We start from the raw sequence: 25,887 nt of genomic DNA, 5'->3' as shown, positions 1-25,887 counted from the left end.
GGGTTTACATGTAAGCTTGAGAATACTCCAGATCCAAAAACACTATAATCACAAGGCTGGAATATTTATTCAGATAAACCAGTCCTCCTTGTTATTCTGTTCACTGCAAGGAAAAGAAGCTCCAAAAACGAAATCATTAATATCTGTCGACTTGCTATATAACCTTGTGGAAAAATCTTTGTATGATATTACAAAGACAGATTTTCAATTTTCTCATGTAATAAACAGATGTGTGTGGATTTGGATGTAATTTCAAGGTTGTAAAAAAAAACAAAATCACATTGAGATTGATGAATAAATCAGCCACGAAGACAAAAACCCTGATGTCTGATGAAAACACCTCTTCAGATAGGCAGGAAATGAAATTAGTTCACAGTAAAGTGCAGAGATGAAGATCAGTGTTCTGTTTTGCTGCAGGCTTCATAAGACTTAGCACAGCAGCAGAGCAAATTGCTAGGACTCAAAAATCTAATTACAGAGCAAATGTCCCCTCTGACACCAAATTAATCTCTATCGGGCCCCCCGTTTGATTCTAGTCTAGCACATGAAAATGAAATTTAAAATTCTAGGCATGGACGCCACCAATCACAGAAAAACATCTGGTAATTGTTGCTGCAGGATCAAACTGTAAAATGTCTACTATTGTGTAATTAGACTTCTTTGCATTAATTTTTAATCTTAATTTATCTTTCATCAGACTTCATGAATGACTGATAGAGAACAGTCACTGCTGTTTTCCTGATACAATATTCTACTTCAGCTCTCTTAATCTTAAGAAAGTGTTTGAGTACAAACTACATTAATTTCATTTGTAATCTTATCCTCCTTGGAGAATTGGAAATGTGACCAAATTCAAATACATAATTTGAATCTTTGGAGAGTTCAAAACAATGACTGAAAAATATAAAACTGGGCTATGGGTTTACTAATGTAAATTAACTTCAAAATTGTTTTAAGAAATAACATTAGAGCATCTCATTATTGTGCATAAGTAGCCTTAACGGTTCTGTGACTTTCGTAAGTGCATTCTGTTAAAAACATATTTTCCTCTTGCAAATGTAATTTTTTAAATATATACATAAAATTTTAAGATTTATTCTTATTTTCTTGAATACCCAGTGTTTCTCAGTAAAGTGATGAATTTCTTTTTTTTTCGTTACTTTTCTGCTTTCTCTGGAGTTGCTATTTTTTTGGCCTTTTTTGGTATTTCTTTATGTGAACTTCCAACAAAAGCTGTGTTCGACTGAATTTTGGTTAGTTGAGACTCATGAAGATAAAAGAGAAGCAGATGGTGCCTTTGTGAGTGAAGGAAGGAGAGTAGTTTAGAGAACAATACATGAATAGATAGAGTTAAATAAAATACCCAGCCACCTGCTGCCTGCTCTTTCAGCCAAATCCAAATGTATGTTCCAGAGATTAACTATCATTGCATTTATATTTATCAAGATTAAAATAGTAATGACAGCTAGAAAAAAACAATAATCACTCCACCTCATCCTTTCTTCTCTCTTAAACTCAAGTTGTTTATTGACCTACTTGTCGAAACAGATGCATAAATGTTCATGTTTCATAAACTCACAATACAAATATTCTATTTTGATCTTTATTAACTTAAGGAGCTGACTATAACTATTGATTGTAGACATTACAGTGATTAATAGCTATTTTAATTTGCAGGATTATTAAATATTGCACCAGAAATGCGAAGGATTTTCAAAAGCAGCAAAGGTTTCTCAAACTTTTGCTTTCATAAGATTCTTTTTCCCTTTCTTTAACACACTATTTGTCTTATACAGGGAAGCAAGCAGCCTGCACCCAGGCCTCTGCCTATCTACTGTTTCTAGCACGAGGAAGCCTGAGAAGGCAGCTCAAAATGGCTCATACACTGACTTTCCGTATTTTTCTCCCTGTTGGGAAGTATATGGTGCCTGCTAAAATCAGGAACTCATGACAAATGAATTAACCCATGTGAACCTGCATCTTATCAATTTTTGGCATAAACATTCTGCACAGAGTTGCTGTACTACAGTATCTTTATTGTTACCATCTTAGTCAGCTGACTGGCTTTTCTCTTGTGAAAAGAGAGTCTGGCAGTGGCAGAATTATGGCACTAAATTGCACACTCTGCTTTGATTTGAGCGTGCTTAAGCATAATTCTGCCCCTCTCCACAACAGTGAGGCTATAGGTTGATACACTCTCCCTTTATACCACTTCATGGATGCTGCCAGTACTACATTGGCAAGTGCAATCCAACGATGGCATTAAAGATTTAGGATACATTGGAATAAATTAATTGCATTTCCCCATCCTGTTACTTAAATGCTTCAGAGAATATCTGCTTACCAGAACAATTCTGGTAAGTGTCATTAATATGTATATGGGCACATCATCTGGAGTACATCAACCCATCCACCTTCCTTTATACCTGGCCAAGTTAATCACAAAGCTGTGATCAATTTGACAGAATGAAAAGTACAGTGAGAAAGTGAACAGTAAGAGGATTAAAAGAAAAGAAGCATTAGCCCCAAATTTCCAGTAGCCTGGAGGCTAAAAAGTGATGCTTTCTGGATGGGTAGGGGTGAAATTTGGGTCAGAACCCGGTTATGCTGAGTCACAATTCATCAGAAATTGTAACTGGAGTGGGGGCAGAGCAATCAATTGCTTTTGGGAAGCTGACTTAATTGGAAAGTAACAAGAATTAAATATATTTTTGAATCTGTTAGGTCCAAGCTGTAGGTTGAACTTGTGCTGTGCCAAGGCGCTACAGTCAAATTCCTTCCCCCCACCCCCGCCTCCTACCACTTCCACCTGAGACAGGTGGCCCATTGTCCCTTTAAATGAAGTGGGCTCCTGCCTGGAATATATAAATGCCATTGATCCCAGGATATGGTATAAAATCATGCAGGCACCCATTTTCTAGCAAACCTCTGTGTGGTACATTGTATATTTATCTGAGATCCATATAGCGTAGCAAGTGAACAACCTTGCCAGTGTGTGGATTCTCAAAGGCCTCAAGGTAACAAATAGAAATATCTTGACTATCATTAATGTAAGCTGCTAGTTGGTTTATTGATCACAACTGTTGTATTGATAAGAAACATCTGTTAATTTATATTTTCTTGCTTTAAGTACTAAATTGGAATTTTTAAATGTTTACCTTAACTAAAATGAATGAATTGCTTTTGGACACCATCAAATATTTCCTCAGTAGCTAGGGATGAGGGAATGGTGCAGATTGGCAAATATAATAAACCAATATGTTTTTGCTCGGATAATACCTGACATTAATGGCCCTTAAAAAGTAATTATGGGGTGCAAATAGAAAGCATTTGAAGCTTCAAAGATCAACACTCATTCAATAATCCAAGTATTCTCCTGGTATTGTAAATATGCTGTTAGTTAAAATGCAAAATTGATCTTCTTGTTTTTCTTCCCCTTCCCCCACCCCAATCAGAATGATTATTTGTCAACAGGAAGATGTAGAATAAAACAATCTCAGTGAATTCACTTTTCATCTTATTCTTTTCATTGTTTCATGATTGACAACCCTGAAAATCCTTGTTATTTTCTGCTTCAGGGGTTCTTACAATCTGAGTTTCAGAACATAATCAACTCAACATCTACAGCTGCACCTGTTGCTACTCCAACAATGGACTGTGTTCGTTCAGTTTGCCGAAATCCCCCACCACAGAGTGTTGACTGGAATGACTACTGCAATAATGGGTTAGTGGTCAGTAGTTGCATATAAAGCCGGAACCACAGCTTCACATTTTAGATGGGGCCAAAGGGTTATTACTACATGTTTAGATTTATTTTTGTTGGTTGTCTTAGAAACTAAATAAACTATAGGAAGAGTTATATTTTGAAATGTTCTATTTTTTGAAATATAGTTGCAGCTAAATATATCTTAATATCTTTGTAATGCAATGAAAAAAGCTGGTTTATGCTCGATTTGTAAATACTGCAGGATTGTCCTGGACTCTCCCGGAATTAAATATTAATCTCCTGGACCCTGCAGCAAGGAACCTGGGAGAAAAATCATAGAAGCATTTTTTTTTAAATTTCCTTTGAACACATTTGTTTATTCATTACAAAAACGAAGAGATGGGAAGAAGGCTGTTGGACTGGGTGTGGCAGTTGAAGTTAAGAGGTCGTGTGATGAAACCTGCAGGAATACGTCTGCCAGAGTTGGGAACCCTAGTCTGTTCGTCTGTGTCTTACATCTGCTTGCATTTCCTGTCAAGTTGCTGTGTTCACGCTTTTAATGGAAACTGGCATGCTTGACATCTTGTAATTACACCCCCTTGATGGCATTATAAGCTTCCATTATAAATTCATTCTCAGGAATTTATAATGGAAATATAAAATAAAGACAAAATGTATTGCTGGAGATTTCCTTGGGCTCTCCCGATTGGCTGCCATAGCTTCAACAGGCGATCAGTGGAAAGCCTGCTAGCTCGTGGCACATCCACATGCAAACCCAAAGCAATTGAAGAAAACATGCATGTCAATAAGTCATACTCAGATCAGCAAATATATTTATGATGTATCATACACAATATTTCCTTATTCATTATAATCTCCATTTCGCAAGTAGTCAAGCAAACTGAGAAAAATGAAAATAATTCCTTTTTTGGAGGGGTGAAATTGGTCTTGGGTAATTATATAAAATGACCCATAGCGAATCAACAGCTTGTTTTACACAACGCCTGAATTTCTTTTCCATTGAAATCAGGCACAGGATATTGTTGCCCGAAATTGACTTTTGTTATGCTTGCCTTAAGCCCATAAAACAGGTCAAACAAGGTCCAATTTTTACCCTTTGGACTCTTCAGCATTAACAAAACGTGTCTAAGTGTTAATCTTATAAGTGGTTTGGAAAGGGTAAATTAAACTATTTAATAGAATATTGGGTTTTCCAGGTTTAAACTAGTAAAAGGCAATTTGGGACTGATAGCAGGAAATCGTTCTTCAGACAATGTTGTGCAGATGGAATAGTCTCCCAGAGAAGGTGGAAACAAAAACCCTAGAATCATTTAAGAACTAATTGGATGCTACAATGGAGGAACTGTAGGCTCATTTTGAATGGATGAGCTGAGGTGGGCCAAATGGTCTCCTTCATCCATAACTATCTTGTGATTAATAAATGCTGGCATTGCCAGCGATGCCCACATCCCATGAATGAATAAAAAAAAATTGCAGGACAGTGCTTTGAATAATATTATAATATTTGTGGATGATGCCAAACTGTTTGCCAAGCTGGCATGTATGAATGAACAAACAGTACACAAACCAATTCAGAAAGAGAAAAGCAAAAGAGCAAACACATGGCTATTGGATTTTATTGTAAATAAATGTAAAGTTCAAGCATATTGGAATAGAAAGCATCTACACAATCCATTAGCAAAGGTGAAAAAAACCTTATGTGTTTATTGATCATTCATTGAAATTTTCCAGTCGATGCGAAGCTGTCATAATTAAGACTAGTCAACTATTAGGAGCTTTGGGCTATAAATTGAGACAAGATATTTTAACTTGTACAGGGCACTTGTTTTGCTTGGCCATTAAAGATCACCTGGGCACAGCACACATTGGACAGGCTCTGTTATCCATGTACAATCCTCCCTGCCCATTTCCCTTTGTATGCTGCATCCAGGTGACCTTTAATGCCAATCACAAAATGAGGAAAACACCCTTTATACATTAAGAATATTATGTGTAAGCTTGGACATCCTTTACTGAAAAAATCATTCATATCTTGGAGATGGTTCAGAGAAGAATGAAAAAGATGATTCCATGAGCCAGGCTTCATGGTAAACATACTTACCTGAACGTCTTTACACTGGAGAAAAGAAGATTGAGACAGACATGATCCACATTTACAAAATGATCAGAGGTATAGATAATGGGCAGGATTTTATCCTGTCCTTGGAGACAGGAACAGAGGCAGGGAGGGGCAAACAAAAAGTCAAGGGGTAATGTGCCCGATGTTGTCCTGGCCTCCTGCCATTTTGTCCAGGGTGGGGAAGGCCAAGGACAGCGTTCCCACCCCAGACCAATTGAGGCCTTTAAGTAGCCAATTAATGGCCACATAAGGGCCTCTTCCCATCTCCACTCCAATTTTATGGAAGACCCAGGGATCTGTTGCCTCGTGGAGATGCCACTGGGTAAAGCCTGGTGGTCTCCTAGCAAGCTCAGGAGGGGGTTCTCTCCTTTGGAGGCAATCCATGGCCCCCGAAATGCTCCACCCCACCCGGCAAGACCACCCTCACCATCATCCCCAACCGCCCCCAACCTATCATCAGGCCCTGCCTGACTGGCCCTGGCGACACCGACCCCACTTACCTGCATCCGGGGGTCTCCTCCATCTTCAGCACTGCAGGGCGCCTGCAATACTGACAGTGGCCACTGCTCCCAGTGCAACTACTGGTATTCCAGAGCTGATGGCCCTCTGATTGGCCAGCAACTCTGGAGGCAGGAGCTTTTCCCTTAAAAGGATGGTGCCCCAAATCGTAGGCAGTTAATTGGCTGCCCCCCGTGAAATTGCAATGGGGGTCCGACGGGTCCCCGTCGCTGGAATAAAATCTGGCTCAATGTAGGTGTATGTACCTTATTTAACAGAATGTGAGAAACAACAAGAGGCCACAGGTTTAGCTTTAACAAATATTAAAACACCCAAGATTAAAAATGTTCTTCCTTTCCATGAGACTGGAAATGTGGAACGGACTTTCAGCAACAATTGATGCTATATTGTTCTACTTTTTCAAAAAATACTTGATAGATCCTGGGAGCTGAAATTCCATGGTGATTCCACCAATCACCGGTGGAAGTCCAGCCAAAACCCTACAGAATTTCAGCTCCCTGGTTTTTAATGGAATGGAATTATATATTAACCCATAACTGGATATAATATATGGGTGCCATTGCCAATATGTTTAGTCATCTGAATGCTTCAGAAACGACTCTAATGTCCAGAGTTGACAGAGGTGTGCCATGTTCCTGAGACACAGGTAAGTGGGGTTAGGTTGCTGGGGACAGTCAGGCAGGCCCCCGCGACGGGGTGCGAAGGGTAGGGTTTGGTGAGGGCTTGGTGGCGGGGGTGTGTGGTTTCTGGGGCAGCCATTGCTGCTGGGGGCATTTCTTGTAGAAAAAGCTCTCTAGTTACTGAGCTCAAATGAACCATCGTCAGTAGACCATATCAACAAGATTCGAGCAGTTTTTTGTTCCTGGATAAAGAATATAGCTTGGAATCAGTGGAGCACAAAGGACATCATGAAGCCAACACCAAACAGGATAACATCACAAAGTCCAACTTGAGAGATTATCATACCCTACTCAAGGTATATTATCCAAATAAGTACAGATATCAGAGAATGGCAGTGATACCAGAGTTTAATGTGCCATTTGAATATTTCCCTTAATCTGTCTCATCCAGGATTGCATATCTGACTGCACATTAACTCCCAGACAGTGGAAAAATTACCATTTTTTTGTAAATAACTGTTTTGATTCTGCTCTTAATGAAAAGGGCTTTTTGTTTTGTTCTCCATAATTAGTCAGGCACCAATGGAATTGTGGCACTGTGTGACATTTTCTTAATTGGGCTATATTAATCAGCTGTAACTTTTCTGAGAAGTCATGTTCATTCATTAGAATCCAGATAAAGCAATAAAGCTTCCAGAATCTCAAAGAGCAACTTCAGATCTTCAAACAGCAGTTAAAACAAGGATCATTTTCAGAAACAAATAAACATAAGAAAAGGCAGGGATGAGAAAAGGCCATTTGGCCCATAGAAACCCATCTGCCTAATAACCTGACTAATACATTAGAATATCTAACTACATTTTAAAAATCCCTTTCCTGTTCTTGATGGAAAACTGTTTGTGAAACTCTTGCAACTCAAAGCTTTCACAGACAAATGCTAGTGAATCAGCAGAACTAGTCAATTGTCAGAAACCAGGGAGGGATCTCATAACAGTTAATATTTTATTATAACTCAATTGGCAACATGGTTTTTGTTGTAGTGCACACTAGATTTAGAAATGGACCAAAGACATTTTGTTACATAATTATGTAACTTGATACATTAATAGCTTGAAATAGCAAGCAATGTGGTAGAGACTTAAATTCTTAACTTTCGTACTATGAGCAGTCAGTTTTAGTAAACATAGGTAGAAACACTCTGGTGTGTCCCAAAGAAGCACTAAATGGGATATTATTCTGGAGCCATAGGACCTCATTGCTCAGTATTTGGATGAAGCACAAAATCACATTGCAGATCTGCTTGGAAGAAGGTAAGTTTCAACCTCAAGAGGACACTGCACAGTGAAATTGCTGTTATTTTTTTCTGTAATGATAAAGAATTCACAAATAGTCTTGCTTGTCTCGAGAAAAAGCTTATGATTGCTGTTTTGCTATGATACCAGAAGACCCAAAATAGAGGTACTAGACTTTTTTTTAGTGCAGATGACACAAAACTTGGAAGTATAGTGAACTGTGAGGAGGTAAGTGATAGACTTCAAGAGGCCATAGGCAGGCTGATGGAATGGGGCGGACACGGGGCAGATGAAACTTAATGCAGAGAAATGTGAAGAGATACATTTTGGTAGGAAGAACAAGGAGAAACAATATAAAATAAATGGTACAGTTCTAAAGGTGATGCAGCAACTTGTGCACAAATTATTGAAGGTGACAGAGCAGGTTGAGAAGCAGTTTAAAAAGCATAAAGGATCCTGGGCTTTATCGAGGCATGGGGAACAGAAACGGGGCGGGCAGTGGGGGGGGGGGAGGGGGGTACGCTCACAGAATGGCAAGGGTGCCGTGCCTGATGTTGTTCTGGCCCCCTGCCACTTTGTCCGGATTGGGGAAAGCCGAGGACAGCTGCCCCAGGCCAGTTGAAGGCCTTAAGTGCCCAATTACTTAAGGCCTCTTATAGCCTCCTCTCCAACTTTGTAGAAGTTGAAGGGGGTTGCTGCCGTGTAGAGATGCCACCAGAAGACCTGGCAGTCTGCTAGCAGATTCGGGGGCGGGGGAGTCCTTCCTTTGGGGGCAATTCATGGCCCCCGGAGAGCGCCCCCAGCAGCAATGGCTGCCCCAGAAACCACACACCCCCGCCACCAAACCCTACCCTTCGCACCCCGTCGCGGGGGCCTGCCTGACTGTCCCCAGCAACCTAACCCCACTTACCTGTGTCCAGGGGTATTTTTCATCTTCGGCACTATATACCTCCTGCAATTCCAGCAGTGGCCACTGCTCATGGTGGCACTGCTGGTATCACAGAGCTTCCGGTCCTCCGATTGGCCAGCCGTTCTGGAGGTGGAAGATCATCCCTTAAAGGGATGGAGTACCAGACGACTCGCAGTTAATTGGCTGTCCACCATGCAATTGCAACGGGGGTCCAACGGAGGGCCAAGGCCGCAGGGACCCCCATCATAAGAACATACGAACATATGAATTATGAGCAGGGGTAGGCCACTCGGCCCTTCGAGCCTGCTCCACCCTTCAATAAGTTCATGGCTGAACTGATTACTCCACATTTCTACTTACCCCCGATAACCTTCCATCCCCGAGCTTATCAAGTATCTATCTCACTCTGCCTTAAAAATATTCAAAGATTCTGCTTCCACTGCCTTTTGAGGAAAAGAATTTCAAAGACTCACGACCCTTTGAGAGAAAAAATGTCTCCTCATCTCTGTCTGAAATGGGCGACCCCTTATTTTTAAACAGTGACACCTAGTTCTAGATTCTGCCAAAAGGGGAAACATCCTTTCCACATCCACCCTGTCAAAACCCCTCAAGATCTTATATGTTTCAATCAAGTCACCTCTTATTGTTCTAAATTCCAGTGGATACAAGCTTAGCCTGTCCAATCTTTCTTCGTAAGACAGCCCACCCTTTCCAGATATTAGTCTAGTAAACCTTCTCTGTACTGTCTCCAACACATTTACATCCTTCCTTAAATAAGGAGACCAGTACTGTACACAGTACTCCAGATGTGGTCTCACCAATGGCCTGTATAGCTGGAGCATAACCTCCCTACTTTTGTATTCAATTCCCATCACGATAAACAATAACATTCTATTAGCTTTCCTAATTATGTGCTGTACCAGCATACTAACCTGCATTTGCGATTCATGCACTTGGACACCCAGATCTCTCGGCATCTCAGAGCTCTGCAATCTCTCACCATTTAGATAATATGCTTCTTTTTGATTCTTCCTGCCAAAATGGACAATTTCACATTTTGCTACATTATACTCCATTTGCCAGATCTTTGCCCACTCACTCAACCTATCTCTATCCCTTTGTAGCCTCCTTATGTCCTCTTCACAAGTTACTTTCCTACCTATCTTTGTGTCATCAGCAAATTTAACAACTATACCGTCGGTCCCTTCATCTAAGTCATTTATATAAATTGTAAAAAGTTGAGGCCCCATCACTGGAATAAAATCCGGCCCATAATGTACAAAAGCAAGGAAGTTATTATAAACCTTTGTAAATCACTGGTTCGGCCTCAACTGGATTATTGGGTAGGATTTTGATTTAAACCTGTCCCTGGGGTCGGCATGCGGATTTCCTGACATGAAATCGGCACAACTAAAATTTAAACGGCTCCAAGGAGAGTGTGAAGGGACAACCCACCTGAAATGGATAAATGGCCATTCAATGCTCTTAATGAGCTTCTCTAAGTTCGTTAAGGGCCAGTTTGGAATTTTCTTTATAAGGCACTGGATCCACACAGGGTCTGAACCGCGTCAGGGAGGAGGAGGCGGTGACACAGTGTGGAGCAAGTGAGAACTACAGGACAATAGCAAGAGTCACCATTGAAGAAGGAAGGCTCAGAGAAGGCCCTCATTCACAAGCAACCAGTGGTACAGCGTCAGGAGAATTATCTGTAATATTCCTTCACTCTCAACAAGGGTATTTTGGGGGGCGGCTTTGGGGGTGGATGGTTCCTTCTGCATACAGGCCTCACAGGTTCATGAGAGGGGGATTCAGGAAGACTTTGTCAGGCTGGATTGTGTGCTGGAGCTGGTGCTCCCGGCACCGGGCCAAAAATTCGAGGGGAACCCTGCCTCTGCCTTTTCGTGCCTCCCCCACTCCGGAGCAATCCTCCAGTCTTTTTAAATCAAAGTTTTATTCCCATCCCTTTAAAGACAGGGATTCTGCCTCCAAGCTCTGCCGGCCAATCAAAAGGCCGGCATCTCAGCAGTATCAGCAGCGCCACCAGGAGTGGTGGCCACTGCCGGTACTGCACAGGCCTTGGACCCAGGCCCAGCACTGGAACCCTGGACCAGAGGTAGATGTGGCAGGTTCACAGGGGCCATTACAGAAGGCCCCAGCGAGGGGTTTGGGGGTGGTGGTTTTGCAGTCTAGGGGGAGGGGGTCCCGGGGGGTAAAATAGTTTCTGGTGGGGCTCCTCCATGGGCCACAAATTGCCTATGAAGGAGGGAACCTCACCCCAAGCCCACAGCGAGGGTGCCTCATGTTACAAGGCATCCTCCCTGCACGGAATAGGCATTCCCCGCCACTATAAGATCCCAGCAGCAGTGGAAAGAGGCCCTTAATTGGCCGTGAAGAGGCCACTTAAGGGCTTCAATTGGCCTCTGGGCGGGAAGGCCATCATCGGCCTATCCCGCTCCCTGAATGATTGCTTGGTGACAGAGAGGTGACGGGCCCTCCGCTCCCACTGCCACCAGTCCCAATTCTCCGTGCCCCCCACCCCAACCCCACCTCCAACCCCGCCTCAGGGGGCCACACAAAATCCCAGCCCACATTTCAATTGAAAGGAAGGAAGGAAATGGAATTAAGCTACTCTGAGTTTGGATCGACTGGTGAGAGGAGCAGTATATGTTGTGATAGTATATTTGTTAGTATGTTAAAAATAATACTTATTCAGGAAAAAGTTCATGGTTGAGACATATCATAAACCACTGGAGATGATCTGGAGAAAACCGCTCACGAATGCACCGCCTCGACTCCAGAGGTTACTCATCAAGATTCAGGGCTACAACTGTGATGTCAGATACAAATCTGGCAGTAAGATGATCCTATTGGACATTTTGAGTAGATTGCCTAATCCTGGGAAAGCGCGAGAAATACCATTCAAATTCCAGGTGGATGAAGTCTGGGCAAGCTTGGAGTATGTCTACAATGTAGATCTCATGTACTTTGTTTAAAACAAGAGACAGGAATTCCAGAGGAAGACTTCTCAAGACCCCAAACTCTGAGCTCTATGTCAAATTGTTCTCGAGGGTTGGTCTGAGACCATTCAGGAGATCCCTCCGGATTTAAGAATGTATTGGCCATACAGAGACAAAATCGGTATATCCAATGGAAGTATTATTCAAAGGATGCCAAATACTCATCCCAGCGACACTTCAGTCTGACATACTTGGACAGCTCCACCAAGGACACATGGGAATAGAAAGAACGAGATGTCTCACCCATGAGTCAGATGGTGAGATCTTGTGATGCGTGTCAGGAGCATTAGGCTAGACAACAAAAAGAGTCTCTCCAAGCGCGTGACACACCATCATCACCATGGATCAAGATAGTAACAGATCTGTGCTCCATGGGCAGACAAGACTATCTGCTAATGACTGACTATCACTCCAAATTTCCTATTGTGCAGAAGCTTTGAGATGCGCCGAGTACAGCAGTGGCCAACAGTGTTAATGCCATCTTTAGTCTTTTTGGAGTCCCGGTAGAAGTGGTATCTGACAATGGTCCACAATACACCAGAAAACTGTTCCAGGATATGTGTGAACATTGGTACATCATCACCCAGATATCCTCATTCAAATGGGATGGCTGAACATATGGTCAGGACTGTCAAACCGCTGATCAAAAAGTGTTCAGAAACAAGGCAAGATATCCAAGTTGTGTCATTGCATCTTGGTGCAATGCCAATAGATTCCGGATTGCCGTCACCTGCTGAGATTATGTTTGGTCGACTGGTGAGAGCCACACTACCAAGTTATCAACTCACCAAGTCATCCTTGATCATAGACTGGTTATATCAGAAACAAGATAAGATGAAAGATACACAACATGCACGTGGGTGCAAAATTACTGCCACTATATGTTGGCCAGAAGGTGAGGGTCCTGCACCCGCAAGAACAGACATGGATCCCAGCAGAGGTGTCCAAGATGTGCAAAGAACCACGTTCATATGAGGTGACAACACCAAATGGTGTGGTACTGCGATGGAATTGAACTTACTTCCGGGGACTCGTTGCTAGTTATGCACAACATTACCAACTAGCATCGCCTACGCATACCCACGTATGTTTCGAAGATGAAGAGACAGCAACACACCAATGACTGAGGACAATCCTCCCAAACACAATCTTCAGGAGGAGAGGACAGACAATTCGAAACACACCCACATGTCAGTGTCACAAGGTCTGGTCAACTCAGCCAATGACTAGTACGGTTCCAAACGTAGATAATACCTCGAAGAGGAGTGTTCCAAATGCTCTTGTTACAGTTGAACATTTTATGTGAATAGTGTTATAGTTGTTAAATTTCTTCTATCTCATGAGGGTTGCTTATTCATGTACATATTAATGTTATACTATATGGGGTTATCATTTAAGGGAAGGGGGATGTTGTGATAGTGTATTTGTTAGTGCGTTAAATATAATCATTTAAATATATGTTTATGCTAATATGTATATCAGCACAGGAAGTGATGCAATATCATTTGATTCAGTTCTCCTGCACAGTCAGTTGGCACGTGTAAGCTGAAGCAACAGCAAGTCTCCATTGAAGCTCTGTGTTCAAACCTTTATGCCTGCCCTTCAGTTTTGTTTGTATTCGTCTAGAAAGAGATAATACAACAGCATCTGCAGGAGCAGAGGCGGAACCCTGGGCAACAGGGCATAGGAGGACAAACCAGGAGCAGGAAGACAATGAAGGCGATACGCTCAGCATAGGGTCTACCGTCAAAGGAGAAGCTATCTGGACATGTCGGAGAGTCAGTGCCACAGAAGGCTGCGCCTGTCCTGGCAGATGGTTACTGACTTGTGTGATCTCGTTGAGGGTCATCTGAAGGTTTACATTAACCGTCACCACAGCCTTCCCGTGGCTATAAAAGTCACAGTGACCTTGCACTTTTTTGTAACTGGTCCTTTCAAGGAGCAGCAACAGACATTGGTGGCATCTCACAGGCAGCAGCACATCATTGCATCACAGAGGTGATGAATGCTCGGTTCAAGCTGGCAGGGGATTACATTGAATTCAAGGTGGATAGTGGCACTCAAACACAAAGGGCAGTGGGATTTTCCTCCTTCACTGGATTCCCTCAGGTGCAGGGGATCATTGATTACACCCATGTGGCCATCAAGGCACTGATTGACCAACCAAGGAGATTCCTCAACAGTAAGGGATTCCACTTCCTAAACATTCAGCTGATATGCGACAAAAGCAAGCACCTTATGCAGGTGTGTGCACGCTATCCTGGAAGCTGCCATGACACCTTCATTATATAAGAACATAAGAAATAGGAGCAGGAGTAGGCCATTCAGCCCCTCGTACTTGCTCTGCCAATCAATAAGATCATAGATGATCTGATCGTGGCCTCAACTCCACTTTCCTGTCTGCTCCCCATAACCCTTGAAATGAATTCCACAGACTAACGACGCTCTGAGAGGAAAAAAAATGTCTCCTCATCTCCGTCTTAAGTGGGAGACCCCTTATTTTAAAACTGTCTCCCCTAGTTCTAGTCTCACCCGTAAATGGAAACATCCTTCCAGCATCCATCCTGTCAAGTCCCCTCAGGATCTTATACGTTTCAATAAAATTTTACATAAGTGAGTCAGGCCACCAGTGCCTGCAAGCATGTTTAACAGGTAGCTGTGGTTCAAGCAAATTTGACCTTGTTAGCTGGAGCACAAATGGACTGAAGAAAATAATAACTTTAAGAATCTTTTTCTCCCATTAAAGATAACTAGAGAAGGATATCAGTACTCACCGTGATTGATTGCCTTACTCGAGTGAAAGTGTGCTACCTTTAGAAGGCCTCAGAAATTTCCTGCAACTGTCACACCAGCTGGGCGCACCATATCATAAAATCATCCTTATGATTACGTCATATGACAAGGAATATTATTAATACACAATTTTGTCTTTGAGCATGTCTTCCAGCATATTGATTGGGGGGGGTTGGTTAGCTCAGTTGGCTAGACGGCTAGAGTGTGATGCAAAATCGACGCCAACAGCGTGGGTTAAATCCCCATACCAGCTATGGTAGCCTCCTCACCTTACCCATGCTTGAGGAGTGGTGACCCTCAAGCTATACATCACTAACTGTCTCTCTGTAATGGGGGGAGATGGCGAAGGTCCTTTGGGACTATGGCTAGAGCAGCATATTTATTAAGTATCTATGGTCAATATTTTAAACAATAACAAAATAATTTGCAATTGATATCTCTGACAAACATGCAAAATGCAACTAATGTAGTGGGTAGGTTTTATGAATCTATATTGAATGTTAATATTTTGTGTTCATATGCATGTTGCTTATTAGGATTTGAGGTATCAGTCTCCTGATTCTATACTGTTAATTCTTGTTTGCTTTCACTCCTCCATACCCTTACATCTAACCGTTGCCCATTGATTGGCAAAAGAACCAAAGGTGACATGAGGAAAACCTTTACACAGCGAGTGGCTATGATCTGGAACGCACAACCTGAAAGGGAGGTGGAGGCAGATTCAATCGTGGCTTTGAAAAGGGAATTAGATAAGTTCTTGAAGGAGAAAAAAATTCCAGGGCTGTGGAGAAAGGGCGGGGGAGTGGGGTTAACGGCATTGATCATGCAGAGAACTGGCACAAACTCGACGGGCAAATGTCTGTAACCATTCCATGATTCTATGAGTCCCAAAACCGTCAAAATCTATGACAAACAAACAACCCATTGCTGCTGTCTAGCTTATCATTGTCCCAGGCTTGACAATAACTTTCCTCTTCTCCTCCTTCTTGGATTTGTTATTTGCCAAACTTCTACTTCCTGCTCTCTGGCAACAGTTGTGTTCTCTTTCCCATCTCTCACTACCCCATGTTGCTACATTATGTCATTATTAACTCTATATCCTTGAAAGGGAAATCATGTTTAACCAATTTATTGGAGTTCTTTGAGGGAGTTACATGTGCTGTGGATAAAGGGGAACCGGTGGATGTATTGTACTTAGATTTCCAGAAGGTATTTGATAAGATGCCACATCAAATCTTATTGCAGAAAATAAAAGCTCATGGTGTAGGGGGTAACATATTGGCATGGATAGAAGATTGGCTAGCTAACAGGAAACAGAGAGTAGGCATAAATGGGTCATTTTCTGGTTGGCAAGATGTAACGAGTGGTGTGCCACAGGGATCTTTTTACGATTTATATAAATGACTTAGATGAAAGCACCAAAGGTATAGTTGCTAAACTTGCTGATGACACAAAGATAGGTAGGAAAGTAACTTGTGAAGAAGACATAAGGGGGCTACAAAGGGATATAGATAGGTTAAGTGAATGGGCAAAGATCTGGTAAATGGAGTATAATGTGGGAAAGTGGGAAATTGTCCACTTTGGCAGGAAGAATAAAAAAGAAGCATATTATCTAAATGGAGATTGCAGAGCCCAGAGATGCAGAGGGATCTGACAGTCTTAGTGCATGAATCGCAAAAAGTTTGTATGCAGGTAAAGCACATAATTAGGAAAGCGAATAGAATGTTATCGTTTATTGCAAGGGGAATTGAATACAAAAGTAGGGAGGTTATGCATTAGATATACAGGGCATTGGTGAGACCACATCTGGAATACTGTGTAAAGTACTGGTCTCCTTATTTAAGGAAGGATGTAAATGCATTGGAGGCAGTACAGAGAAGGTTTACTAGACTAATACCTGGAATGGGCGGGCTGTCTTACAAGGAAAGGTTGGACAGGCTTGGCCTGTATCGCTGGAATTTAGAAGAGTAAGAGGCAACTTGATTGAAAGATGTAAGATCCTGGAGGGGTCTTGACAGGGTGGATGTGGAAAGGATGTTTCCCCTTGTGGGAGAATCTACAACTAGGGGTCACTGTTTAAAAATAAGGGGTCGCCCATCTAAGACAGAGATGAGGAGAAATTTTTTCTCGCAGAGGGTCTTGAGTCTTTGGAATTCTCTTCCTCAAAAGGCAGTGGAAGCAGAGTCTTTGAATATTTTTAAGGCAGAGGTAGATAGATTCTTAATAAGCAAGGGGATGGAAGGGGGTAGGTGGAAATGTGGAGTAATTAGTTCAGCCATGAACTTATTGAATGGCAGAGCAGACTCGAAGGGCCAAGTGGCCTACTCCTGCTCCTAATTTGTATGTTCGTATGAGGCCACAGAGGAAAATACTTAGCGTTGATAATACTGGGGCAGTACTTAGAACACTTGCCCCATATTATAGGCCATGGAATCTGATGCTTACTACACACCTAATGCACCCAGCACTTGTTCTTGCACCCAAACAACATGGAACATGCTGGGCTCCTTATTGCCCTGACCTCAGTACAAATTGGAAGGCCTCCCTATTATCTGGCTGTTGTGCCTGACCAGATGCAGCGTGCCTGTTTCCAACAGATGCTTCAGGGAGATCCACAGTGAAAAAGTAAGGGTGAACAGCCCTCTCCTTGTTCTATGACTACCCTTCATTTTCTACTCATACAAATCTTGAAAGAAGAGTTCAGACCTGTAACATTTTAGAGTCTTGATCTGTAAGAAATCTGTCTTAATTTATGTTATTATGTGATATTATGTTATTATAAGGTCAAATCTAGCTTACAAAGGGCTCACTCCTAAAGATACAAAAGCCATTTAGAATGTTGATTCTGATGGTTCCTGGGTGGACCTCCTAGTACAAGCACCATAGCCATTTGTTCCATGACCTTCTGGTCAGTTATTCTCTGTGATCCTACCCTATCAACACCTTCTCCTTGGTTATCTCTTGCCCCACCCCTGCTTTATTTGCTTAAAACCTATCACATTCCTACCTTTGCCAGTTCTGATGAAGGGTCACTGACCTGAAATGTTAACTCTGCTTCTCTCTTCACGGATGCTGCCAGACCTGCTGAGTATTACCAGCATTTCTTGTTTTTATTATAGCCATTTGTTTGTTTACTTTGGCATATTGGAGTAGTTTTGAGACAAAGGCAGGGAAATGGTCTCAGACTGAAATCCAGCATGAAGATGACTGTGCACTTGCAATGCATTCCCAAAGATGAATGTCCGTGGCTTGCTGGAAATTGGGCCTTAGCCCTCATTTACATATTACTGCTGAGCTACAGATGTAAATTGGCTGTCCTGATGTAACTCATTATTTGGGGTCCTGGAAAATTTGATATGTTTCACCAAGATTTTAGGACTACTTCCAGTGCCACATGCCAGTGAGCATAGGAATAAAAGGATTGATCGATTGAACCCGTGGCTGGAGAATTGGTGTAGGAGGGAGGGCATCAGATTTCTGAGGCATTAGGACCAGTTCTGGGGCAGATAGGACCTGTACAAGATGGACGGGCTACATCTTAAATAGGACCGGAACTAATATCCTCGTAGGGAGATTTGCTAGTTATGTTGGGGAGGATTTAAACTAGCTTGTCAGGGGGATGGGGAACCTGAAGGATAGCTCAAATTGGAAGGAAGTAAAGCTGGTTACAGGAGGTAGAAAAGTAGCAAGCGACATTAAAAGACAGGCAAAACAAGGCGAGCATCAACTAGGCTTAGAATGCAGAATGTCAAGCAGACAAAGTTAAGGGCACTCTACTTGAATGCATGCAGCATTCACAACAAAGTAGATGATTTAAAGGCACAAATAGAGGTAAATGGGTATGATCTAATTGCCATTAAGGAAAAGTGGCTGCAGGATGACCAAGACTGGGAACTGAATATTAAGGATATTCAACATTTAGGAAGGACATGCAAAAAGGAAATGGAGGTGGTTTTGCGCTGATAATAAGGAATGGGATCAGTACATTAGTAAGGGAAGATCGCAGATAGGAAGAACAAAATGTGGAATCTGTTTGGGTGGAGCTAAGAAATAGCAAGGGTCAGCAAGCACAGGTAGGAGTTGTTTATAAGCCACCAAACAGTAGTGGTAGTGTGTGGAATGATATTAATCAGGAGATTAGAGAAGCATGTGGCATGGGTAATACAGTAATCATGGGTGACTTCAATCTGCATATAGACTGGGATAAACCTAATGAGCGCTAATGCTGTGAAGGATGAATTCCTAAAGTGTGTTAGGGATGGTTTTCTGGAGCAGTATATTGAGTAACCGACTAGACAACAGGTTATTTTAGATTTAGTATTATGTAATGAAAAAGAATTAATTAATAATCTTGTAAAAGAACCTTTACGGATGACTGACCATAATATTTGCATTAATAATAACATTTTACATTATGTTTGAAAGTGAGGTAGTTCAATCTGAAGCCAGGGTGTTAAATTTGAACAAAGGAAATTATGAACGTATGAGGGGCAAATTGGCTGAGGTGGATTGGGAAAATACATTAAAAGGTATGACAGTACATAGGCAATGGATAGTCTTCAAAGAACTATTACATAGTTTACAACAACTATACATTCCTTCAAGGCACAAAAACCCCAAAAGAAAAGGCAGTCAACCATGGATGACAAAGCAAGTTAAGGATTGTATAAGGTTCAAAGAAAAGGCCTATAAAGTTGCCAGAAATAGTAGTAAAACTGAGGATTGAGAGGATTTTAAAACACAGCAAAGGAGGTCCAAGAAACTGATAAAGAAAGAGAGAACAGAGTATGAATGTAAACTAGCATAAAACATAAAAACACACTGTGAAGCTTCCATAGGTATGTAAAAAGGAAAGTCTTGGCTAAGACAAATATGAGTCCATTACAGGCAGAGTCAAGAGTCTTTATAATGGGGAAGAGAGAAATGGCAGAGAAGCTAAATTATTACTTTGTGTCTGTCTTCACTGAGGAAGATACAAGAAATCTCCCAGAATTAGAGATCCAAGGGACTAGGGAGAATGAGGAATTGAAGGAAATCAGTATTAGTAAGAAGGTTGTATTGGAGAAATTAATGGGACTAAAGGTTGATAAGTCCCCAGGACCTGATATTCTACATCCCAGTGTGTTGAAAGAGGTAGCTATGGAGATAGTGGATGCACTGGTGATCCAAACGTCCAAACTTCAATCGATACTGGAATGGTTCCTGCAGATTGGAAGGTAGCAAATATCACCCCACTATTTAAGAAGGGAGGGAGAGAGAAAACAGGGAACTACAGACCTGTTAGCTTTACATCAGTAGTAGGGAAAATGCTAGAATCTATTCTAAAGGATGTGATAAATGGACACTTGGATAATAATAATTTTACTGGGCATAGTCAACATGGATTTATGAATGGGAAATCATGTTTGATGACCTTTTTGGAGTTTTTTGAGGACGTTACTAACAGAATTGATAAAGGGAAGTCGGTGGACGTGGTATACTTGGATTTTCGGAAGGCTTTTGATAAAATCCCTCACAGGAGATTGGTTAGTAAAATTAAAGCACATGGGATAGGAAGTAATATACTGGCATGGATTAAGGATTGTTAACAGGCAGAAAACAGAGAGTAGGAACAAATGGGTCATTCTCATGTTGGCAGGCTGTGACTAATGGGGTACCACAAGGATCAGTACTTGTCCCCACCTGTTCATAATATATATCAGCGATTTGGATGTGGGGGCCAAATGTAATATTTCCAAGTTCACGAATGGCACAAAACTAGTTGGGAATGTGTGTTGTGAGGAAGATGCAAAGCAGCTTCAAAGGGATTTGGACAGATTTAGTAGGTGGGCAAGAACACGGCAGATGAAATATAATGTGGAAAAATGTGAGGTTATCCACTTTGGTAGGAGGAATAGATGTGCAAAGTATTTCTTAAATGTTAAGAGATTAGAAAGTGTAGATGTACAAAGGGTCCTCCGTGTCCTCGTTAATAAGTCACTGAAAGCTAACATGCAGGTGCAACAAGCAATTAGGAAGGCCAATGGTATGTTAGCCTTTATCGCAAAAGGATTTAAGTACAGGAATAGTGAAGTCTTGCTTCAATTGTCTAGAAGCTTGGTTGACCGCACCTGGAGTACTGTGTGCAGTTTTCGTCCCCTTACCTTAGGAAGGATATTATTGCCATAGAGGGAGTGCAACAACGGTTCACCCAACTTGTTCCCGGGATGGCGGGACTGTCCTATAAAGAGAGATTGGGGAAACTGGGCCTGTATTCTCTCGAGTTTCGAAGAATGAGAGGTGATCTCATTGAAACCTACAAAATACTTAAAGGGAGAGACAGGGTAGATGCAGGTAAGACGTTTCCCCTGGTTGGGGAGTCTAGAACCAGGGGACACAATTTCAATATAAGGGGGAAGCCACTTAGGATCGAGATGAGGAGAAATTTCTTTACTCACAGGGTTGTGAATCTTTGGAATGCTCTACCCCTGAGGGCTGTGGAAGCTCAGTCATTGAGTATGTTTAAAGCAGTACCAATGATATAAAGGGATATGGGATAGTGTGGGAAAAAAGGCATTGTAGTGGATGATCAGCCATGATCAAATTGAATGGTGGAGTAGGCTCGCTGGGCTGGATAGCCTACTCCTGTTCCTATGTTTCTATGTTCCTATGGCATTGTAGTCCTAATGATTAGCATAATTAGGAAGCCTAACACTTGTTTTTAGTGAGCATTCCGATACTCGGAATTTGCTGGCTGCCAAACTGGCAGATGCTACATTTCTGGGGTGATTTAGACATGGAAGATTGTGTCCAGAAATTAGTTCTCTCACTCCTATTTTTGCCCAGGTTTTTCAATATTATCAATAATAATACACAGTTGACTACTAGGAAATGACCCAGTCAGTATGTATCATGATTGAAAACAAATTTAGTAACATTCAATCTGCAATCATGCAAAACTGTTTTTTTCCTGGTAATAAGTCTGCTAACATTAATATATATGTACCTGAAGTTGACATCAGTTTAAGACTAGAAGGTGCATCTATATACTAGTTAAGTTTTAATGTTTATATCTCCATTTATTTCTTACGAAAATTGACAAGTCTCTTTTTTTCTCTATAGCAGTTTGCAGAGGGATAAAGCACTCTACCTCACCTGAGGATATAACATTCTTTCCTATGATGACTGCAGGGAAGTCTTCAAACATGGATTGCATCAAGGCAGTTCTGTGTCCTTTTAGAGAACAAGTCGTTAAGCACTTAGATCTTTAAGCTTGCACTTAAGCTTATGGGATTGCCCAATTTTCGAGACATTATTTTGCTTCTTTCCATCGAAGATTATTATTGGACAAAGGTCCCTCTTCATTTCTGAAGGAAACCTGGATCATTTTGCTTACTGTTGATTTTGCTGTGGAGTGCTGCTGTAGTGAACTGCCTTCGCAATTTTATGTCATTCTAGGAACATAAACCTAGATCTTCCATCAGTTGTTGATAGTTAACCAGTGAAAACATTTACTGATGGATATAGCACTCATAGCAAGTTTGTAAATAGGGTCTGTGTTGCACTCTTTTAGAGTATAAAATTATAAAAGGTTTTCCTAGTTCAAACATAACTTTATACTGGCTCTGTCCAGTGAGATTATATCATTTAAATGGGACCAGATTGGCAAGATTAGTATTTTTTGCTTAATTTGTAAGAAAATGGTTTCATAGTTATATATTTGCAAAATTGCTTCCAACAGTTTTATTAAGCAACCCCAAATTGTCTCATAGAATAGCATGAACAGTTTTTAAGTGTTAAAAAACAAAACACATTTATTTTGTACTACATAGATGTTTTTGTATCTTCTATGGTGTAATGGTTAGTAATTATGTCACTCTATACTTTTTGTGTAAAAATAAAACTGCCAAATGCTTCTCTGGTGTTTATTAGATGCAGCAACTGATTGGAGACGGCTAAGTTATAACTTTGACATATGGCTATATATAATTGTTTCTTCATACTGTATGTCCATATTTAATCTTTTTTAATGGAAACTGTTGCGCCTATTTATGAAATAATAAATAGAGGTGTTTGTAAGTAATTTTGTAAGCATTGAAAAATATTTCGGGTGCCATTTAACTTTGCTGGCACAACCAGTCTCAAATTGTGTGATTATGCTTACTATTTTGATTTAGTTTCTTCATTAATAATAAAAAAGAAACCCAAATCTGGATTTCTTCTTTGCAGAAAAATTTTGAAAGGTTTCCAGTATTTATTTACATATTGATCTTTTCCAAATATATTCACTGTTTATTTTGCATATTAAAAGTATTGGTTGAAAAATTCGGCTTCATAGCGTCAGTGGTTCCGGCGCTACAGGTGTCAGTTTATGAGAAAAATGATGTCCGTGCCACTCCCGACCACTTCCAGCATGGCCTGTACAGGACAGCATGTTGTTGAGGGCATTAGCACAGGCATTACATGCGTGCAGTGGAAACATGCAGAGTAGGCAGATTGTAACTTCAGTCGGCGTCCATTGCTGACTCGATACCTGACTTGCCATTTTTGACATCGCCACTCCTCAACGCCCTTTCTTAAACATGTACAGCTGAACCTGCGCTCAACAGCATAAGGAACCCCCCCCCCCCCCCACCTCACCCCCGAGGAGTGCTGTTTAAAGGCTCAGCCACTCAGCCCGTCGAGCCTGCTCCACTATTCAGTAAGATCATGGCTGATCTCCTACCTCAACTCCACTTTCCTGTACTATCCCCTTATCATACATCTTGCAGCTTAGTAGCTTATTACTTTCTACTGACTCTTGCTGAGATTTTGGAAGTAATGGGTGTTGGGAGGAGTTCAGAAAAGTTGGAAAAATCTGCAGGGAGCAGTGCTAGATGTTAGGAAGTGCTGCTACTGCAAGGCCGCTGATTATACCACTTGCTCCCAGCCTTCTGGGTTACAGTTGCAGTACACCTAGGGCTGCAGCATCAGAGGGAGAAGGAACAGAGGTAACAAAGAAGACAAGTTGCTCACAGGAGGCGGAGGAGGAGACGGGATCTTAGCAGATGGCCAAAGGTCTTCAGGGAGCACATCTCCTTACTACATCTAAGCCAGGAGCATTGTGTTTGGTGGCTGTGCTTCACCAAGGAGGCGCTCACAGAACTGTGCATTAGAAGCATGCAGAGGAGGCAGATTGTGACATCCATAAGCATTTAATGCTAACTCGACACCTGACCTGCCGTTTTCAACCTCGCATCACTGCATCCGGGAGGTCACAGAGGCTCTGTATGTCAGGAAAGGAGATTTCATTGTCTTCTCTCTAAACCGACAGAGGAAGATAGTGGGCTTCCAAATGCTGCAGGGTGCCATTGTACACATAATGGCTTTGCAGGCATTGCATCTCAATGGGGAGATGTACTGAAACCACAAAGAGTACCACTCACTCAGTGTGCAGTTGGTGTGCGATCACACCCAGCACATCATGCTGGTGAATGCTCGCTATCCTGATTTGATCATCCTACGCCAGTCAGGCAATCTTTCAGCCACCACATCGAGCCAGAGAGAGGGTGCTCGGTGATAAGTGCTATCCGCTCTACGCCTGGCTGATGATTCCCTTCTGTAACCCAAGCACACATGGCCAGTACTCATATAATGAGAGTCACACTGCCATGAGGAACGTCATCAAGCGGACCATCAGGTGCTAAAGTGTTCAGCTGCCTGGACCACTCAGGAAGAGCCCTCCATTATTCACCAGAGCGGCTAACACATTTTGTGGTGGTCTGTCACATCCTCCACAACTTGGCCGTCATGAGGACACTCCCCTTTCCACCATGGGTTCAGTGAACACTTCAGGAGGAGGAGCAGGAGAATGAGGAAGAGGAGGAGGAAGAAGGGAGGAGGCATCTGGCACACCCACGTTCTAGATGGGCTGTCTGTGAACGCATCTTTAGACTCCTGAATGATACCCCAGACAACCATTGTTCAACAGTTCCTTGTGTTATCATTACTCTGTGACGGATGATCACAGCATCCACTTGGCCACAATCCTGAAATAAAACAAAGCAAACATTCCATACCAACTTTATCAAACAAAACATCCAATACATCCAATGCTCTATACAATACTAAACTAATCATCCTTGTGCATTCCTTTGTTACCTGTTCTAGTACTCCTACACAGTGCTACCCCAGTGGTTGTAGCATGCCTGGGAGAAGGCTGCTGACCTTCAGTGGAGGAGACTGCAGGTGGCCTTGCAGAATGCCCTTGAGCAGCTCTGGGCCTTGAAGGCTCAGATTCAGAATGTACCACCTTGGCATGGGCAGCAGCAGTCTGGGATGGCTGTCTACAAGCATCAGCATGTGCACTGGTGGAGTGGAAGTGGTGGGAGCACAAATGCTGTCGCCCTGAGAGAGGACAGCAGATTCATGCACCATGGAGCCACTGCCACTCCCCTGGGGCACTGCCTCAGCAATACTAATAATCTGCTGGAGCACAGATGGCTGGACTGCTGTGAGACACTAAAAGCCTCTTTGGGCACTGGTATCTACAGCCACGATGGCAACAGTCTGAGCCTACAAGAACACAAGCTGAGCTTCCACTGCAGCATTCAGACATTGTGTGGCTTCTGCTTTTACTGCATGGAAACTGAACTGGAGTAGCCATATAAATATCGTGGCTGCAAGAGCAGGTCAGAGGCTAGGAATCCTGTGGCGAGTAACTCATCTCCTGACTCCCCAAAGCCTGTCCACCATCTACAAAGCACAAGTCAGGTGTGTGATGGAATACTCTCCACTTGCCTGGATGGGTGCAGCTCCAACAACACTCAAGAAGCTTGACAGCATCCAGGACAAAACAGCCCGTTTGATTGGCACCCCATCTATAAACATTCACTTCCTCCATCACCGACACACAGTGGCAGTAGTGTGTAC

General features: G+C 42.1%; 1 protein-coding gene across 7 annotated transcripts in view; it reads left to right on the top strand.

The window, feature by feature from the left end:
• tox (thymocyte selection-associated high mobility group box) overlaps positions 1 to 23,210 on the top strand; it is a 323,812-nt gene extending 300,602 nt beyond the window's left edge. For 3 of the 7 annotated variants that reach the window (XM_068031891.1, XM_068031888.1, XM_068031887.1), the window contains 2 exons: positions 3,579 to 3,724; positions 15,634 to 22,089. In XM_068031891.1, coding sequence (XP_067887992.1) covers positions 3,579 to 3,724; positions 15,634 to 15,862 — 375 coding nt within the window. In that variant the 3' untranslated portion in view covers positions 15,863 to 22,089. The other 4 variants (XM_068031886.1, XM_068031885.1, XM_068031890.1 and 1 more) reach the window with 3 other exon arrangements.
• The last annotated feature ends 2,677 nt before the right edge of the window (positions 23,211 to 25,887 follow it).

This window comes from Heterodontus francisci, chromosome 5 (genome assembly GCF_036365525.1).
Source record: "Heterodontus francisci isolate sHetFra1 chromosome 5, sHetFra1.hap1, whole genome shotgun sequence".
NCBI classification, from domain to species: Eukaryota; Metazoa; Chordata; class Chondrichthyes; order Heterodontiformes; family Heterodontidae; genus Heterodontus; species Heterodontus francisci.
Note: the sequence above shows the minus strand (reverse complement) of the source record. Positions and strands in the feature narration are given on the sequence as shown.